The sequence below is a fragment of the Balaenoptera ricei genome, chromosome 4, assembly GCF_028023285.1.
Source record: "Balaenoptera ricei isolate mBalRic1 chromosome 4, mBalRic1.hap2, whole genome shotgun sequence".
In the NCBI taxonomy this organism is placed as follows: Eukaryota; Metazoa; Chordata; class Mammalia; order Artiodactyla; family Balaenopteridae; genus Balaenoptera; species Balaenoptera ricei.
In genome coordinates, this window is record NC_082642.1 from 27,387,090 (window position 1) to 27,407,897 (window position 20,808).

Genomic DNA, 20,808 nt, shown 5'->3' on the forward strand with positions numbered 1-20,808 from the left:
CAATGACCTTTAAAATTTTTTGGCTCACATACCCCTAAAAAGAGTGTTAAAACATATAGCCCTCACACACTTTTGCATTGAAATCTAACATTTTCCATCAAGAGTTTAAATAGTGACAAAGAATGAAAATTCTAGTGTAATGTAAATATGGACATTTAAAAATAAAACTCTTACCTAACTCTTGCAAATGCATCCAGCAGAATCTAAATGTCATAGCTATTTGATACCCACCATCGTCCATTTAAAAAATGTACGAACAGTTTCATCAGTTTGAGCTGAGAATTTTGTTTCTTCTTTTTCATGAACTCATATTTACATTCCCTTCCCCCATAGAACTTCATTCCAATGTATCTTTAAAAATTTGGTTTGAAATTCCTTTATTGATCACTGTATCATACATGTCTTTAACTAAAATATGAATATAAATTTTTGTTTCCAATCTCTAAAATTTACTGTAATGAAAAGATTCAAAGTATTTAAAAAATATCTTCTGGTTTAGTTTTTATTATAATCCTTATTAGTGTGTAATTGATCATAAATATTTGTGAAATTTCAACACCTGATTATTGCCTATAAAAAATAGAAATGAAGAAATCTTAATGAAACAGATAGTAGGTTATTTTCCCAATTAGTTTACATATCTGTGGATGACTGCTACCTATGACCAGAATGGGAAAATCTAACATCAATTCTAATCCAATTTTTTGTTTTTATCAATGTAAATACTAAGAAAGCTTGTTTTTATAAGTCCATGGTAATGGAAAGAGTTTGCCTACGAGTATTATGTAATTCTTTCAATTCTAAGTTTTATATCAAAAAATTACATATCTATCATCAAAAGGTATTTTTAATCATCTACCACCTGACATCAGCACTTCCTACAATTTTTTTAAAGCAAAAATGAGCAACTACCTGACTTACAAAAGGATTTGTTTGCTAGTGAGTCATTCACATCAGGAAGTGTCTCTTTATTTTCTGCTGTGAAGATTTTATGCTCGGTAGCAACGCACCACGGTGGCTGAGATTCCTAGTGCATGAGCGGAGGTTAATTGGGAGAGGGGAGGTGTGAATGAGGAGCAGGTATTTCCATCAGAGATGTTCCCAGAAGATGAATTTCAGTAAAGAATATGTGGGGAGGTAGAGGAACTGAATACTGATTTCCTTTAAAAACAAAGAAGCCATGCTCTCATATCCCTAGAAGGACTTTGCATTTCCATGTACCCTAGCTTTAAGACCACTGCTTTAGAGAACAGCCTTTATTAAATGTCTAGTTGTTCTGAAATGCTATTTTGCTCTCAGTTCATCTCCATTTCCTTATGGACGCAGTCATTTGTCTTTTCTTTTATTAATCTCTTGCTTTAGCCCACTTTTCCTTACCAGGGAGGGTAAAAATGCATCTTCCATCTGCAGGTCATCTGATCAAGGTCTTTCCCTAAGAAGTTCAAGACAGCAAGCTCATTGCCACTGCAGACCCTGGGCTCTTAGATAGTATTTTATACTATTTTATTCCAATAGTAAGAAATACTGCCTTCAGCAATGTGGTGATCTGCCCTGAATTTTCCAGGTTGGAAGTTTCTACCAATCAAGTCCTCCATAATTGCTAAATGACCCCTTTACTCAGTGCTGGTGGATCCTATCTTAAGTTCCCTGATGGGTTGGCATGCCGATGCTTGCTTGTGTGCTCAGCTTGCCTTCCCTTGCCTCTTGCATAATAAGACTCCTCTCTGCCTAGTTTTATTTCTAATCAGGGAAAATGAATGCTTAAATCTATTGTGCTTAGGCTTGAATTTTTTTCTTTAGTATGTTTATTAGAGTCTTTGTGACTTCAGAGAACTGACGCCCTCCTGACTCATTAATTATTCCCCTTGTAGGTGAGGCATTTTCCCTACCTCCCTACTCTTGAAACTCGGTTGTGTAACAGTGCATCATGCTCAGCAAACTTCAAATCCACAAGGGTGGCTTGAGGGTTAAAAGGAATATCATTTCGTCTGGAACACTGGTTTTGTGATTAGAAATGGGTGGGATATTAAATCTCACCCATCCTAAACTTATCAAAGAAATTAAAAAGTGTGGAGCCTTCTAGGTTTCTCTGTTTTGACTTCTGAGCCATCCGAGTTGGAAGAAGCAGGACCCATCCTCCACCCAGAACAGTTTTCTTCCAGACTTAACTAGAAAGTACCTCTAAAATCTCCTTTGCTGATTCCTCCCCACATCTGCTCACCCTTGTCTTAGTTAAGAAGGAATTTCTGAGTCAAAGTATTTCAATATGTCCAAGGACCAGAAGTATTTTTTTCTCAGAGCTGTGGCTAATCCTTTATAAGATTTTATGATTTTCTATTTATCATCATTAATACCTTTTCTAATACCTGCTAGATGCAATGCCCCACGAAGCCCATATCTACACAACAGAAAGGGAAAGAGAGAACTGGTGATTTTCTGGCAAATTTAGACGTTGATTTCAGAGAATTCTGGTTTCCCTGTACCTCCCAACCCCTGCCCCAAATTTGATCAAATGGGCTGTATTTTGGTGAAGTTCTTTTTTTTTTTTTTTCACACACACACACTGTATTTTATTTTTACAAGAGATAAATAGACTGACACCAAGCATTGTACATGGATGACCACAACAAAAGCAACAATGATTGCAATTACCAAACATGAAACACACTCATACTATGTCATAATATCCAGTCCAGTAATCCTCCACTGTAACAGCTCCTTTACTTTGCAGTGAAAATTGATTTGTATATTCTTTGCCTCTGAGTCCTTGTGGGATTTTTTTTTTTTTTAATTCAGACAGAAAGTCACAAAAATTATACTCATCCTCATCAGTTCACTCAGTCCCATGTAATTAATTTTTTTTTTTCATCTTGATCTTTTGTTAGCACTTTTATGAGTTCATCAGTTTTTCATTAGAGTTCTGAAAATGCTTATTCATTCAGTTCAGCAGTACAGTCAGTTACCAGAAACCTGTACTTGTCAGAGTCTTTTCCATGAATTTCTTGAAGATGAAAGCCTTTTATAAGAACATATTTGCAAAAGCATCAGAGTACACCCAGAACTGTCTGTAAATGACAAAAGACTTAAAAATGACCACTGTTAAAGATTTGATGAAAGTTCATAATAATGCAGTTGACAAGAAAATTAGTTATTTCTGAGATATACATTTTAAAGTAATAACTAGGATTATTACTTATAACATTATACCAGAACATATAAGATTTTTAGAAATTTCATGTAATGTCTGAAACATTTATGTTAACATATTTCCATACATATTTCCATACAAATACAAATATAAGATTTTTAGAAATTTCATGTAATGTCTGAAACATTTATATTAACATATTTCCATACAAATAACCCAATGAAAGTTTAGTATTAGTTGTTTTGTTTGTTTTATACTGCAGGTTCTTGTTAGGCATTAATTTTATACACATCAGTGTATACATGTCAATCCCAATCGCCCAATTCAGCACACCACCGTGAAGTTCTATCAAAGCCATCATTGGCTACTGATGACCTCTAAATCAGTTATATAGTGATGGGTGATGGTCTGGCTTTGATCCTTTGACTTCTCAGCTTGGGGCTCCCCTTTTGCATCCAGAGACATTCTGGGACAGTGAGCCCTTATCTGTATTTCCTTTTCTCCTTGACTGGCTCTGCAAGAACTGCGAAATGGAGGAACTGTTCCAAGAACAAATCTCAGTTGTGTTTTTAATGGGAGAGAAAGTAAAAGGTAGATAGCCTGAGGGGGGTATGCCTTCTTCCAAGAGCAATACTCCAGAGCCCAACTGCAACAATCCCCTGACAGCACAAATTTTGCTTAAGAAGAGTCTTATTTGTGATCTGGTCAGGAGGCCCAGTTATGGGAAGTGCAAGAGGAAATCACATTTAATGCTGTACATAATCAGTAAGTTATGATGGTATAATAGAAAAGGCATGGGCTTTGGAATCGCACAGTGCTCGCTGGTAAACACCTTGGGTCACTTTCTTAGCCTTTCTGAGACTCAGCTTATTCATCAGTAAAACAAGAATAATAAGTAGGTGGACCTTCAAACATTGTGTGAAAATTAACTAAGTATGTACATGGTCTAGCATCATATCTGGCATATTGTAGTGCCAATCAATGTTTATTCTTCTCCTGCCCATTGTCTCACCTATAGTATAGGAAAGCAGTAAAGTGATGAACTTTGGGGATAATTTCTTGATTTTAGTTGCTCACACTATTGCTATCCCCTGTTACCACAGGTAATCAAGAAGCATGAGTCAGCATTTGGCATAGTGACCTATTCTAGCAAGGTAATGCAAGTTCGTGTTTTTCTTCCTCATTAGATGGACAAATGTAGCAACTTCTTTTTTTTAATTTCAGTGACAAAATGTTCCCAGCCTTTGGGTTCGGTGCCAGGATACCCCCAGAGTACACGGTGAGTGAGTGTTTTGCTATAAACAAAGGATGACTTGGGTTTCCCTCACAGGAGTCTCACTCTTTCGACCTTTGATATAATTATGTAAGGGCCCAAAGAGGCAGAAGTGGTCTTCAGAACCAGTGAGATTAGCTCCTCGGAGCCTCTGTTTTGATGACAGCCAATCTCCTGGTATTCTGGATTGGCCTTCTCAGAGCCATTTCCAAATGAAGTATTCCATTGTTTAATTTCTTATAGACATAGTCAGAGACTGTGGAAACACTCGGAAGTTGATCTCCAGTGGCTCAGAAACCATGTATTCAGATCTCCCCTGGAGAAAGACCCTATTGACCATGTTGACAGTGAAAGTCCATGACAGGGAGGTCTACAGACTCCCTCATCCCAAGTCCCTAAGCACCAGTCTTGTGTGGGAGACACAGAAATATCCTGAAGAAAGCGCTGCTCGGGCTCAGAGAATCTGGAGCTGAAAGGATCATGTAAAGACACTGGAATCCTATTTGGTCTCGATGCCAATTTCTCACAAAGAAGGCAGAGACTGTACGTGGAGAGATTTGTGCTGCAGTGGGGCTGAGGCACTCTCCCATGGTATACCAGATGACCCTGTGGGACACTCTCCACAAGGGACTCACCCTCCCAGGTGGGAGAACCTTGGAGAGGAGCAGGGCTCCTGCTGCAGCCTCAGGAAGCCTCTGAGGTCCCAGCTAAGTGCAAGCAATACTGCCCAGTCATCAATTTCTCTTTTACTGACCTTGTCTGAGCTGCACAGCAGGAGGCAGATGCCAACTTTTGCTTCCACCCCAGAGCTGTCAGACCAAGGGCCTTCAGTGAAAGAGGGAGTCCACCTCCCTTTTCCTGCTGGAGTGAGAGATGATGGAGTAGCCTGTCTCCCTGACCTGTCCTCCTCCTTGTTTGCTTTGTAGCCCACACTGGCCTTCCTGCTGACCATGCTACAGAATTCTAGAAGCATTTGTTGGAAATGAGTACATGGTGGGGGAAGAATATAGAACAAGAGCTGTCAACTGGTGGCCTGTAGACATTAGTCAGGCCATATTCTATTTGACACACAGTTTTTTTTAAGAATTAGACAATTTCATATAAAATGTCAGATTTCTGGCTTCTCTGGAAAAGCTGAAAGGCCTGATAACACTAAAATTTAAAAGATTACACCTAAAAGTATTAGCCAGAGCTCAGGAGATGCAGTCCCCTTCAGACGGGGTATCAGTTCCAGAATGTGGGCAGGTGGGTGCCCACCTTCCTCACAGAGGTGCTGAGCCTTGAGCCTGGAATGCACCTGGACAACCACCAGTCCAGCTGCCCTGAGATGCTTGAGTGTCCTCCTCACATCCCCCCAGACAGCCTTCCAGTCCCAGCTTGGCCCAGCGGGGCTGAGGACAAAGGTGTACAACATACCTGGCCCCCAAGGCCTTCCTGTCCTCATCCCTGACATCTGTCTGGTCGCCCTCCTGAAGCAACTTCTTCTTCTTCTTGCTGTTTGCTAAAGTCCTGATCCCCTGGCTCCACTCCGACTGGCAGCTAACTTATTCCTGCTGCCCTAACAGGCACCCCTTATGTATTCTCAGTCTGCTCCCCCAAAGCCATTCAGATACCTTTTCCATGCCTCATCTCCCCTCTGCCCCAGACAGGCCCTGATGGTCTCAGCAACTCAGGTGACCCCCAGAGTGTTTACAAAGTTACCATGACTTGCTTCTTGAGGATAAAATCTCAGTTTGCATTGAAACTGAGCCACAAGCACCTCCGCCTTAGTTTGTGCTCTCCTGGAACCTTGCAACAGGGATTTGGAGGCAAGCAGTTTATTTGAGAGTTGGAGGAAACCTCAGTAGAGAGTGGGGAAATGGGGAGAAGTCAACATAGGGTTTACTAACAAGCCATTACTAGCATGGACAGCCAGAGCTGAATCCCAGGAGACAATGCAAAGCACACACAGACCCCAAGGGATAAGAGAGCTGGGGTATTGACACACCACCTCCCATCAGCCCATGATGAAGAGCTACTCTACAGGCACATTACTCCCAGGGGACATTAATTCCCCACCGTTTTCAGCCTGTCACTTGGGCAGGCAAAGCAGGCTCTGGAAGCCCAAGAAAAACTTAAGGTAAATAAAGCAGGCAGGATGGTTGGCAGTCGGCTGAGTTGCCTGGAAAAGCCAAGGGCAAGGGAATGTGAGCGAGGCACCAACAGCATAAGCTCTGACCCCCACTGAGAAAAGAGGGGTCTTTTAGCACAATGACCTATTTTCTAGGCCCCAGAGAGTCCTGTGGGAAATAGCCTTTGAAATGGAAGTCTCAGTAAAATTCCAAGTGACCCAATAAAAATGTCTAGATGCCAGGACACCCCTCTTATTTTATCAGGTTTTAGAAAGAAGAAAAGTAAACCACATATTATTTGACCTTGTACATATGTCCTGCCAGGTAGAGGAATTTGTGTTGGAAGTATTACTTTTCCAAAAGCAAGAGTCTATTTTTACCTGTATGTATGTGAAAATCCTCCTGCCTGGCAGCTCTGTATATTATGTTAGAATGAGTCTTAAATGTCAACAGCTTTGCTGGAGCCTTTGTAACCATGGCCATGTCAAGCAGACAGCTTAGGTTATTGAGTTATCATTTTTTAATCACTGGGTCCAAATAGAACTCAACCAAATCTAAGCCTCTGGTCTGTGGCCACTTCTATCCGGAAGCTATTTGGAGTTACATTTTTATGAAATATTTTCTTGGATTTTTTTTCATATGCCTTATTCTCCCCCTCCTGCCAGCATTTATCTGATTCTAGAAAATCTCCCTGTCACCTCAACTCCACAGGGAGCTTAGAATCCACCCTCCATCTCAGAGTGATTGTGTAAAGGCTTAAAATGGTTCCCGCTGCTTGACACATAATGAATGTAATGAGCATCTGTTGGCAAACTCTAAGCCCCAGTGCCTCCTTACTGGATTAATGTTGTCATTCTCCTTTCTTCCTTTTGTAAATTTTAATTGGTGTCCAGGTATCTCACGACTTCGCAATCAACTTTAATGAAGACAACCCAGAATGTGCAGGTAAATCACAACGTGAAAGGAAGTCAGTGTTTCACAGCCCTTCCCTTCATACTTTTCCCATTTTAGTTTCTCACTCCTGATGCAGTATGTCAGTGATGATTGTCCACAGCAGAGAAGTAGGCTCGCTGGACCCAAATAAACACGCTACTCTGAAGGCCACAACAGAGCAGAGACGTAAGAGCTGGAAAAGACAGAATGCAGAAGAGGTCTTGAGCTTAGAGCGAGAATATTGATTCCAATTCTGGATTCTTCTGGCCAAAAAAAAAAAAAAAAACCCAAAAAAAATTTGAGGGAAGGGTCACCTGATGGGCAGTGATGAGGTACCCCTCTTTCTGCTTTCCAAGTTGTCATCAAGTATTTATTTTGCACAACTTCCTCTCGGTGAAGTAATAAGGAAAAGGGGAAGCGTGGAGATCATGTGACACTTTCAGCATGTTGGCAAAGGATATGCCCTCAGAAACTTCAAGCAAGTCACTTCATGGTTTTGTGCCAGAAAGAGCCTTCTCAAAGGCTTTGGTCTGTATTACGTTATTTCCAGCTAGAAATTCCCCAAGACATTCCACAAAATAATGATGATGACTATGATGATAAATTGTATCCTAGAATCATTTTTCCTGATTTCTAAATAATAAATAGAGCCAAGTACACCTGTTGCTATGAAAATGGTAAGACATTTTTGCAGTGGGCTGGTGGAAATGTCTGTGTCTCTCCTCCTTCCTGTAGAGGAGGAAGGGGCTGAACAGGGTTAATTCAGATCCTGTGGGGGATGTAGAACATCCCACAGTTTCTTTCACAAATTTGGCACTAACTGTCCAAGAACATGACATCAATATCCCCGGGTCTGCACGTGACAACCTCTGAGACCAGATCTCCATTCTGCCCTTATTCCCTCTCACCATCCCTCATGCCAAGTTTATTACAGTTTAGGCTTCCCTCATCTCAAACCATTCCCTCTCTTCAACTGTAAGAGTGGTTTTCCATCAAAGCAGAGTGAAGGACATATCCAGTGTTAACCCGTTTCACATCTTAGAATTCACCTGCCTGGTATTTTTGGAAGAGAACTCAGACTTGCTTATCTTCGGCAAAACCTCAAAAACCAAAACAGAAAAAGAGATTCTGTTCAGCATCACTTAACTTCAAAACCAGGCTATGTAATGATTTGGCACCTGTCTTTAGAATGGCAGACTTTGGGGCAGGACAAAGAGAATGCAGCATTTTCAGTCATTTTCATACACATTTTGTTACATGCATGTGTATAAAGGCAGAACAGAATACACCTTGCCCATCCAAGATGCCCAAAATCTGGTTGGCAGGATGTGGAGGGAAAACAATCACAGCAGGGGCTTTGTGGGTCTCTCTGGCTTCAAACAAGACCAGTGTGCTGTTTCAGGGTAGAAAGGGGTGTAGGAGGATGAGAGGAAACAGGGGAAGAGAGAGGTAACACAGGCACAGACACGGAGAGGACCCTTTGAACAAAAATCATTGGTAATGGGACTGTCTCTGTGGGATCACAGTTAGAACATTCAGTGTGCAGCCAAGACTTATGCTGGGAGGAGCTACACTAGCAGGGCTGCCTCTTCCAGCAGAGCCCACCCGTCATGATCTCTTGGATGGAAGCCCCCCTTAAATGAAGGGTGCCCATGGTGATGGACGTCACTCACCTGTACTACAGTCCCCGGCAGACGACTGTGACCGTCATTTTGCTCATTCATCACACAATTGGGGAGCAGCTACCATGTGCCCGACCTGCCTCGAGCTCATGAGAAAGAAAGTCACAATTCTTACCCACAAGGACCTTAACATCTGGAGAGATGGTTGTGGGTACACATCACTCACATAGGTGGCCCAGGGTGGTTATACTAGAGTCAACAGGACGGTGGGAAAATGAGAGGGATGTTAAAGCTGTGAGCATGGCCCTTAGAGCCAGACACACCTGGGTGTGAATCCTGAGTCTGCAGCAAACCTATCTGAGCCTCAGTTTCTTACCTGTAAAATGGGTACAATGTTGGCTTCATTACAATAGGAGAATCTAATGAAATCTATTTTGTCAGGTGAGACAGAAGGGAGACATTGGTGGAAATGATCGCTTTTGACTTGAACCTTTAAAGAGAATGATTTCAGATCAAAATGATTTCTCTCTGAGTTTTAAGTTGTAGGGTTGCAAAATATTCCCAGTATGAATCCCTTATTTTTGAAAGTGTAGAAAAAGATTTGGGAATACATCGGTTTGTAACTGACCTTTTTTTAATGGGTCTAGAATATTCTCTTTGTCATAAAAAGCTTGTTTGTATTCTGTAGCAAACACAATCATTCATTAATAAATTCTGCCCAAGTCAATTTCAAAAAAAAAAAAAAAAATAAGTAAAATGAATAAAGAAAATGATTTTAGTGGGAGTGGAGGCAGAAATACCAGCTCAGATGTGGTATTTTCTTTTTTATCTTAAGTACATAAATGTGCTATTGATAAGGACTATTTGGGGGAAGTTAATGCTTCATTTGTGTGTGTGTGTGTGTGTGTGTGTGTGTGTGTGTTTGATTATAAATATATTTAGGGAGACTATTTAGCTATTGATCTTTGCCAATTCCACCTCAGGGATTCAAGGAGTTGTGGAAGCCTACCAGAGCTGCCTTCCCAAACTCCAGCTCTATGGCCCCACCAACATCGCTCCCATCATCCAGAAGGTCGCCAAGTCAGCATCAGAGGAGACCAACACCAAGGAGGCATCGGTAAGGAGAGGGGTGGTCTGCCTGCTAATGGACATTTACCCATCCTGACCTGGATACTGGCCATAGCACCCATCCCAATCTGACAATAAATTTGCATTTCTACCCATGTGAGTTTGAAGAAGTGACTTAACCTTCCCCCTGTCCTCAGTCTCCTCACCTGAAAAATGGGGATAATCATGCCTATCTCTGCTGGATTAACATAAGGTTTAAAGATGACACAACTCAAATGTCTGCAATGTTACCTGAACACAGGAGGCCTTCAACAGGGGAAGCCACTATATTCACTGGAGTGTAGGTCATCCTCATAACACTCATACTCACCTTCAGTTCCTGGGAAGGAAAAAAAACAACTGTCCAAAACTAAACTTGCTTTCCACTGTACCCAGACTACAGATGGAAGTGAAGTAAAACAATGGGTTATTCTTCTGCCTGGTAGTCAAGTGAAGCAACACACAACATCACAGCGAAGGTTTATTTCAGGTCCTATTTGTGGTTTTCTTAAGAAAAATGCAAACCAAGTTTACAAGGCCAAATAGAGTTTGTTTTTTTCCCCTAATGTATTAGACTTAAATATATTGCCATAATAGCTTTTCTATGCATCATTTTTCAATACTGTCATTATGTCCTATGTCCTTTTTTAGCTTTATGACTTTTTCTCAGATTTAGCAGAATATTGCTAATGTCTGAGATTTTTCTCTGTGATTTTATCCTGGGTTCCAAGACACTGAATTTGCATGAAGAACATGATATGCTGCTCCCTCACCTTCTTATGTGAGCTCATCTGACCCCCTTGCCCTGTGCCTGTGTTCTCAGCTTCCCTCGTGTTAGGATGGGCTGGACCACACTCCCGTCTCATGGCTACCTCTGCTCTACGCACTGCAGCACACACCTCCCAACTATTAGGGACACTGACCTCATACTTATATTCCCTTTCTCTCCTATCACCTATTTTTCCCTTTCTACTGAAGACTCATTCCTATTAGCAAATAAAGCATGTTACAATATCTCTTGTTTAGGTTCAAAACTCTCTCTCAACACCACTTTACCCTTTAGGTACCGTCCCTTATTTTACTCTCTTTTACAGCAAAATTCATTGAAAGAACTGCCCATATTCACTGCCTTCATCTCTCCTCCCATTGGCCCTTCCACCTACACCACCCAAACTTTGCTCCCCGACACCCCTGTGAAGACCACATTTGTCAAAGTCAGTAGCATCTCCATCTTGCCAAACCCACAGAGGCCTTGAAGCAAATCTGAATCCTCTCAGATGCAAGATTTAGGCATAAGGTTGGACAGGATCAGTATTTCATTTTATTTTTAACCTTTTTTTTTAATCACCAGGACTTCAAATTCAAATACTTCAAATAATACCTTGCTCAGAAACCAAACACATAAAATAGATTTTAAGAAAACAGACTATTTTTGCTAAATCTGGTCTGAAGGATGCGGTCCAAACTTGTCTATTCTCCTTTATCCCCAAGAGCATCCAAGGCATCCCTAGGGCTCCCTGGAGCCCAGTTTGAATCATCTCAGCCTCCCTGGGGGTACCAGGACTCACAGGAGTAAAGAGAATCTGACATAGGTCTGAGTTTTGGACTAACACAAACCAGCATGAGGCTCTGGCTATTACTCACTCCTTCAGGGACCGATGGGTCTGCTCTGAAAGGACAGGTCAGGAAACAGTACTGAAAGCATCTAATCCACATCTCCCCAAATAACCCACTCCTATAGGCCAGGAACACTGATGCTTTCCCCCAGAGGTTTCCATTACCTTTTGAACAGTGTATGGTCCAGGGCCCCTTGTTATCACTGACTGCTAAGGGTCCTAACCTTGAACCTTGTAGGCAAGTGCTGCCAGGAAGTCTGTGGCTGTAGGATTTTCTCCTCAGTTTTGTGGAACTCTTCTAGAAAGAAAAAAAGTCCTCTCCTTATGTAAGCAGGACCTCAAGTACATTCAAAGACTATAATATTTCACCCGTGAGCACTTTCCTAGCCTGACTTTGGAAGCAACTGTTACTGCGACCTTTATTGGAAATTTCCATCAGGGTTTTGATCCAACAGTCTGCAGCCTATTACCTTTAGCTAGATTAAACCTGGAAGGATCAGGTTCTAGAATCTTGACAGTCTCTTCAGACCAGAGCTTCTTAACCATTTTTGTTCCATGGACACCATTAGCAGCTGGTGAAGCCCATGGACCCCTCCTCAGAAGGACCTTTAAATGCACAAAATAAAATGTTATAAAATAAACCAATTATATTGAAATGCAGTTAACAAATATCTTTAAATGTGACATAGAAGCATCATAAATATAGTAATAAAATTAAATTATGAGAATTTGTGGCTGGCCTAATACTGTAATTTCTAAGTAGTGTTGAATGTAAATGACACGTTGAGATATTTGCAGACACTGTAAGATAACAGGAACGTATTCTGTGATTTCTATTAGTGACTCAGTCACAAGTACAGTTAAAACTAATTTTATTTGTTGATTATATTTAGAATTGAAAAAAATGATAAGCTTTAGTTAGGGGTCAGTGAAAATAAAACTTTAATTTACCCCAGCTGCACAGACTGCCTGAATCCTTTCAACTCAATAGTCCGCAAGCCTAGGTTAAGAACCCCTGCTCTAAATGAAAAGACAGCCACATTCTGCAACCTGTTTTTCAGTGGCTTGCTAGCTAAGAATGGCTTTTACATTTTTAAATGGTTGAAAAACATCAAAAGGAGAATAATATTTCATGGCACACAAAAGTTATATGACATTCAAACTTGTGTCCATCAATAAAGTTTTATCGGAACACAGCCATGCACATTCCTATCAAGCACTGTCTATGGCTGTTTTCATTCTAACAGGCAGAGTTATGTCATTGCCACAGACATCATTATGGCCCGCAGAGCCTGAAGTATTTATTATAGCCCCTTTACAGAAAATATTTTGCCAACGCCCGCTCTAGACCACAACAACTCTAAACTTTCTTGATGTGGTCGTGTGACTGTCAGGTTGTTTGCTCCTGGGGGGTATTGTAGGGGGCAGGTAGGGGAGATCCGTGCCCTGGACCATGAAGACCGGATCAGACAGGAGTTACGGGAGGGTGGGGAGTGGACGATGAGGGCACAGAAGTGCGATTCACTCATGAGCCCACCTGCTCAGGAATCAGGATGAGTCTCCATCCAGGTGTGGCACCTGCCATGGCCTCCAAGGCACACCCTGGGAGGAGTCATTTCTGGTTCTGGTGTTTCCTACACTGCTTCCCTCCATCCCCAGGCCACCAAGCTGCCTCCTTCTGTGCCTTCTCCTTGCAACTCCCTAGCTCCTCCATCACTTCACCCGACTGAAACCTTCCTCCAAACTCCCAGGCCACCTTCTCTGTGAATGTATAAGACTTAAAAAGCATAGGTATGGATGAAAATTGACAACTCGAATGAATTTGAAAATTGATCAACTAGAACTAGGGGTGGGTAGTTAGTGGACATGGAACAGAATTAGTCTTTATATTTATTTATTTATTTATTTATTTATTTTTGGCTGCATTGGGTCTTCGTTGCTGTGTGCGGGCTTTCTCTAGTTGCGGTGAGCGGGGGCTACTCTTCGTTGAGGTCCACAGGCTTCTCATTGTCGTGGCTTCTCTTGTTGCAGAGCACAGGCTCTAGGCGCATAGGTTTCAGTAGTTGTGGCATGTGGGCTCCGTAGTTGTGGCTTGCAGACTCTAGAGCTCAGGCTCAGTAGTTGTGGTGCACGGGCTTAGTTTCTCTGCGGCATGTGGGATCTTCCCCGGCCAGGACTCGAACCTGTGTCCCCTGCATTGGCAGGCAAATTCTTAACCACTGCACCACCAGGGAAGCCCCAGAATTAGTCTTTATATTAAACTGTATGGAAAGCATTCAGGACATGTGACTATCTTCATCATAGTGTGAATTTCTCTTCTCTCCAATTGTAGTTTTGACTGAGTTGTTTTGTTTAAAAACATTTTTTTCAGACTCACAGAGAAAAATGGGAACTCTTTAGCACTGCCAGCCTATATGCAGCTTTCTAAGTGTGATTCTCAAAACAAGATGTTTTCAACATGTGATTATTCTACCTAGCCTTTCTCCTTTGAAATGTGACAACTTGGAATGGTTTCATCATCCCACATTTACTCCCTGTAGATGTTGAACATACTGCAAAGATTACATTAGAAATTATTTTGGGTTTGGCATGAGCAACATCTCAGTGACCTCCTTCCCTCCCCTCTCACCTGAGAGGCTGTCGTGATGCCTCTAACGACTAAGGACAGTGATGTCCTCCACTGGGCCTTCCCTCTCCAGACCCCATAGCCCTTCCCAAGCCCTTCCTGTGCTGATGAGCATGGAGCCTTCTCTCCAATCTCCGTCTCAGATGAGTCACCCACCAGCCTGTCCAACCAGGACTTAGAGCAGGAAGAGTCTTCTGCCCACATCCTTGGAGAAGGGCAGCCACCTGCAGGCCACACACTAGCCCAGGGCACACAGCCTTCAGAGGCAGAGACTGTGACCCTTGCCTCTTCTAGCAGGGATTTAGTGCAGCGCCATCCACTAGAAATACAGTGGGAGGCGTGCAGCGATGTTAAATTCTCCAGTAGCCACATTTAAAAAAGTGAATAGAAGCAGGGAAATTAATTTTAACAATATATTTTATTTAACGCAGTATAACTAAAACATTATCATCTTAAGAGGTATTCCATATAAAAAATTATTAATAAAATATTATACATTCTTTTTTTTGTACTAAGTCTTCAAAATCCAGTGTGTATTTTATACTCACATCATCTCAATTTGGATGCTAAATTACCGTAGAAAATACTTGATCCTTATATAGATTTTATAAATTGATAACTGAGAAAGTGGATTCACATATTTATAGTTGTTCCAAACGTACTTAAAAGATTTCCAATAACTCAATCGGGTATCCACTTTTTAAAGTTAAATTTAAATTCATTCAAATGAAATAAAATTAAAAATTCTGTTTCTCCATTGCTTTCGCCACACTTCAAGGGCACAATAGTTACATGGAGCTGGTGGCTATTGTAAATATTAGGCAGCTTGACTTTAGACTCTTGCAAATCTCCAAGCTGAAGAGGACTGTATGAATGATCTAGTCCCACCCGTCATTTGAGAGTTGAAGAGGTTGAGACCCAGAGGAGTTAAGGGAAAATTCCCAGCATCTCAGAGCAAGAGGCTTTGAAGCCAGCCCCCTGACTCTTCTGCTACTCTGTCTACACCCTGTGCTTTGTAACCATCACTAAGGTGATTATTAGAATTAACCTGCAATTACTGTGCCTGCCTTTAAGCTCCATTCATCCTAAGTCTTCAATGTTTAAGGTTGTCAACACGGGCACTCAAGAAAAGTCAGTTGTCACTTGCTGTGGTCAGTATGCACTGGAGCCGCCGGAGTGTGTAACTGGCTTTGTCCTTGTCTCTCCCACCTCTCCATCCCCATCATCTCCTGGTGTCCCACTGATGGCAGCAATACTTCATCCTGCTGATCCTGACTGACGGGGTCATCACAGACATGGCCGACACGAGAGAGGCCATCGTCCATGCCTCCCACCTCCCCATGTCGGTCATCATCGTGGGAGTGGGCAACGCAGACTTCAGTGACATGCAGATGCTGGACGGCGACGATGGGATTCTGAGGTCGCCCAAGGGAGAGCCCGTCCTTCGCGACATCGTCCAGTTCGTGCCCTTCAGGAACTTCAAACACGTACGCATATCTCGGGGGCTTCCCCTGGGAGAGCAGAAGCCCCCCTCCCCATTTTTCCACCAGTGTTCGTAGTGAAGCAATGCCAGCTGTCCCTGCCTGGGCCAGGCTGACTCCCACCCAGGACATGTAGAGCTTGGCTTGCTGGAGAAAGAAGTATAACCTGAGTCATTGATGAGGAGTCATGCTAACTATGTAGCCAACATTTCATTGGAGCTTGGCCTCATCCACAGAATTTAGGGTCTCCATTGTACCCAGGACTGCCATATACAGTTGGGCAGGTTGTTCCCTGCTCAAGGTTGCCTGGCTGAAGTAGCAAAGAGGAGCTGAAATTCAGCCTTGGTTCTCCTTGTCAAGCCACGTGCCCTGGCAGAGGTCTGTGTTTGCCTTGGCAAAGTGTGTTTTCAAAATGATAGAAACTTAAATCCTGTATAAATATATAGTAAGCAGCATCAAAGATTTATTTAATTCATTAATGAGGGAACCAGCAAGATAACAAAGTTAGTTTAAAGGATGATATTAAACAGTTGTTTGTGGTCAATAGGGGAAAATGCTGGAATAAGTTTGCTAAGGCAGAATCAAAACTGGTTCATGACCGACAGGGTTTAAAAAAATAAAAAAAAACCTTTCTGATTCATACAATGTTTCCCTCTCGGATGGCAGTGGCCCTGAAGAGCCCTGCAGAGCCCCCCCGCTGTGTCACAGACAGCCCCCTGTGTTGTTCCGTTCCGTGCCCCAGTGAAAGCTCCCACAAGTGTGTGGGCAGTGAGCCTGGGTGACTCACAGCGGGCAACTCTGCCACCGTAGCCCATCTTCAACTTGCCCAAGGGGAGGTTTCCAAGCTCCCAAGTTGTCTGCACAGGACAGCAAGGTGGGGCATCCTCTTCAAGTTAGGGTGCGCTGGAGCTGAATCGCCCACAGTTGTGTTCATCAGTGAAACCACTTGCTCGCATGGTGCCTGAGGTGGAAGGAGGGTGTTCTTCCAGACTGTGATGTCCCGCCCTGTCTTGTCGGCTGGACAGAAGTACCACAGGACTGACCACCACCCACAGCGTTGCCTGAGTGAAGAGGGGTCCAAGAGCTTCTCCAAACCACCCTCTCCCCGCCCCCTACAGACACACACACACACGCCACGGGGCCATGCACTGTTGCAGCCTCCACCCAGCCCCTGCTCTCCCTCACACACTCGCAGAGTGCCTGCTGTGTGCTAGCACTGGCACCATGGTGAGATGAGGAGCCATGGGACCCAGCCTCCAGGAATTTACTGGAGAACTGCCCAGTTGGAACACAGGTGTCCGCAGAAAACTCTCACACTAAGAGATCTATGGGCGATTGTGGTGGGCCACCCTGTTGCTACAAAACTTCAGAGAAGCGGCTGGAGCTGGAACATGAGGAGAACAGACCCTGGGGGTTGGGCAGGGAGGTGAGGGGCACCCGCAACAAGGAAGTGCCTGATCAGTGCGAGGAAGGGGGCGCGCTCACTGTCCCTCTGCTCCAGGGCCCCAGCTCCCTGTGGTCCACTAGAGCAGAGTACCAGGAGTTTAGCACCCGCCTTAGCTTCCTGAATTTCAAATTAGATTCTGAGAACCGTTTCATTATCCAAACTAATCTATTCTGAATTCAATAAACCATAAATAAAACGCAAGGTGAGGCACTGATATCATTTCATACAGCCAGGAACCCATGAATCGCCTCTCTCTTTCTGCTCTGCATGGTAACTCAGAGCTTCGGACAAGGCAGAGGCTCTGAGCTGTGTGGCTTGGGGCAAGTTACTTAACCTCTCTGTGTCACAGACTTTCATCTGTAAAACAGGGCAAATAACACACACATTGGAAGATTAGAAGTGGGGCTTATATAACGCACAGCACAGCGCCTGGTGCATGTAGGTGGTTAATAAATGTGGCTTTTATTACTGTTCTTACCAGCTACTTTCATATTTTCTTGCTTTATCCCAAGTTAATGGACCTCCAGGCCCTCCTTGCTCCCCAGAACCACCAGCATAGATATGCAAAGGGCAGGAGAATCATTGGGAACTGTGCTGTCCAACACAGTAGCAAAGAGCCACATGTTGTTATTTAAATTTAAATTCATTAAAATTAAATTTAAAAATCAATTTTTAGTCACACTAACCACATTGCAAGGGCTCAGTGACAGCACGTGTCTGGTGGCTACCACGTTGGACAGTGTAAATACAGAATACTTTTATCATCCAAGCAAGTTCTGCTTGACATACTGTTCAGGAATATTTTTGTCTTCAAATAACAGCAAATCCATCTCACAGTGGATTACATGAGTGGTTCTTAACCAAGGATGATTTTTCTCCCCAGGGGACATTTGGCAATGTCTGGAGACATTTTTGATGGCTACTTGCATCCAGTGGGTAAAGGCCAGGGATGCTGGTAAGCATCCTGCGATGCAGAGGACAGTCCCCACACAAAGAATTATAAAATATATCCAATATATCAAAATAACAATAGTGCCAAAATTGAGAAACCCTGGATTATATAAGTACAAATATACTTTTCTCGTGTAGCTAGATGTTAGGGGCTGGTGGCTGCTGACAGTTTTTTCAATGATTCAATAGTGTCAGGACCAGCACTTAGAGATTCTTTTTGTTATTCCCTCACAATGATAAAATGGTTGCCATAGCTCTAGGAATCATATTCTAGTTCAAGGAAAAAAGGAAGCAGAAAGAGAAACAGAGCCAGTGATGTCTGTTAAAGAGCTCCAAGAAACACCCCCCAGGAAACTCCCACTTGGGTCTCAAACAATGAAATTGGGTCACATGGCCGTCCCTAGATGCCAGGGAGACTGGGAAGTCAAGTCTTTATCTTTCTAAACTTTGTGTGAGCAATGATCAGAGAGAAAAGGGAGGAAATGACTATTGTGTCTTCCCCAGTGTAAAAGTGGTCCATGATCTAACACACGACCCTGAGCAGTTATTTATAAAATAAAAGAGCATTCATGGATACCAATGTCCAACATACTATGGCATCTTCAAAATGTGAGCAGTCGCTTTAGAAACACTCCTCACAGTGTTTTCAGATTGTTTTTAAGGTATGTGTCTTTTACATTTTGAGCCTCCTAAATACTCTGAGATAGAATGAATTCCTGTTCTTTCCTTTCTTGTCTCAGAATATCGGGGCATAGCAAAGTTGAATGGCTGAGTGACAAGCCACATAGGAAGGAAAGAGCTAGAAACCTGGTCATCTGGCATTTAGGCCAGACCCCTTTCCTTCAGGACTTTTCCAGAGGGACCTCAAACATTTCTCTCTGCTTCAAATTTTCAGCCTCTTCAGTAATTGCTAACAATGAGGTTCCGGCAATCTTACTTGCCCAGTGGCTGGGGAGTTAGTAGTGAGTGCCAGGGTCAGAGGTCCGGCCCCAGCTCTGTATGAGGCCAGAGTCCATGCAGAATATCAACCTCTACCTTCCTCTGCCCCAAGGCCTGCAGTGAGTCCATAATGCTGATATAAGAAAAGCTACATAAATTAGCACAGTATTCAAGACTCTCCATCACCGGGCCACAAGCTCATTTTCCAACTGAATGCCCCACCAATCCTGCATCCCCAACACACACACACACACACACACACACACACACACACACGCATGCACTTCCTTTAGAGCCCCATCAGATGACTCACTGTCCCTAGAATGATCAAATGCCAATCCTCTCCTTCTCCCTGTTTTAAAATATACCCAATGTAAATGCCATCTCTTCTTGGAAGCCTGCTTCCAAGTCTTGTTTTTTTGTGCTCTGGTCACACAGTGTCTGTGACTCCCTAGAGCAGTGCTTCTCAAATTTCAATATGCACAGGAATCACCTAGGCATCAAGTTAAAATGCAGATTCTGATTCATTAGCTCTGGGATGGGTCTAAGATTTTACATTTCTAAAAAGCTCCCATTGATGTGATCTGCTGGTCTGTGGGATGTATCATGTTCTGCCTCATAGGAGGGTTAATTTCTGCCCCACCAGGTTCCCCTCACATGACTGTAACTTCCTAATGGCAAGAATCATAGACCCTATAAACCCTCGCATCGTTCCTGGAACATAAATAGGTGTCTGGATTTGAATGTAAATCAGACACAAAACTGCAAGGCAATTCTTTCTGCCATCCAGTGTTCACCCATCCTCAGATGTGAATAGTTTTATATTTTGAGGCAGACATGAAAAAATATAATTATGAAATTAAAGGTTCATTTTCCAACAATCTGACAACTCTTGCTTGGAGTAGATGCTGACAAGTACAGAATGAATGGTGAATGAATGAATGAATGAATGAATGAATGGGACCAGCTGCTTAGAGCAGGACTCAAGTCTTTTAGGCTGATTTGGGTCAGATGCCCTTGGCCCGGTGCCAAAGTCACTGTGATTTCTTCTTCCCTGCAGGCATCTCCAGCTGCCCTGGCAAAGAGCGTGTTGGCTGAAGTCCCAAACCAAGTCGTGGACTATTACAATGGCAAAGGGATTAAGCCAAAATGTTCATCAGAAATGTATGACTCTTCCCGGACACTGGCTCCATGAAGTCTACACACTTTTACAGAGTCCTCAAATACTATTCCTGCTGATACTTAATACTTCTATTATCCTGTACTTAAAAAGACACACAGGTACACATTTAAAAATAGCATGTTTTGGTGATTTTTAACTAACTAACAATTTTTTTGCATGTGTAGCCCTGAGGCCTGGATCTGCTAAGCCCTTGTATTGTTAAAGACTTTTTACAAAGAAACACGGATAATTATAACTTACTCTTTACATTACAGCATGTCGCCTTGATATAAAATGTTATCTGTATCTGTTTTTTATACAGGTTTGTTGAAATTTTGCTAAATTTCTTATTATCTTTACACTGTAAAGCATTTTGAAACATTTCTTGAACG

At 42.6% G+C, this 20,808-nt stretch overlaps 1 protein-coding gene across 1 annotated transcript in view; it reads left to right on the forward strand.

Annotated features, from left to right (window-relative positions):
• CPNE4 (copine 4) overlaps positions 1–20,449 on the forward strand; it is a 462,901-nt gene extending 442,452 nt beyond the window's left edge. Inside the window, exons 11-15 of the mRNA XM_059921929.1 lie at positions 4,373–4,427; positions 7,426–7,477; positions 10,071–10,204; positions 15,687–15,923; positions 20,315–20,449. Of these exons, the coding sequence (XP_059777912.1) occupies positions 4,373–4,427; positions 7,426–7,477; positions 10,071–10,204; positions 15,687–15,923; positions 20,315–20,449 (613 nt within the window). The remainder of the gene's footprint in view (positions 1–4,372; positions 4,428–7,425; positions 7,478–10,070; positions 10,205–15,686; positions 15,924–20,314) is intronic.
• Positions 20,450–20,808: the final 359 nt, after the last annotated feature.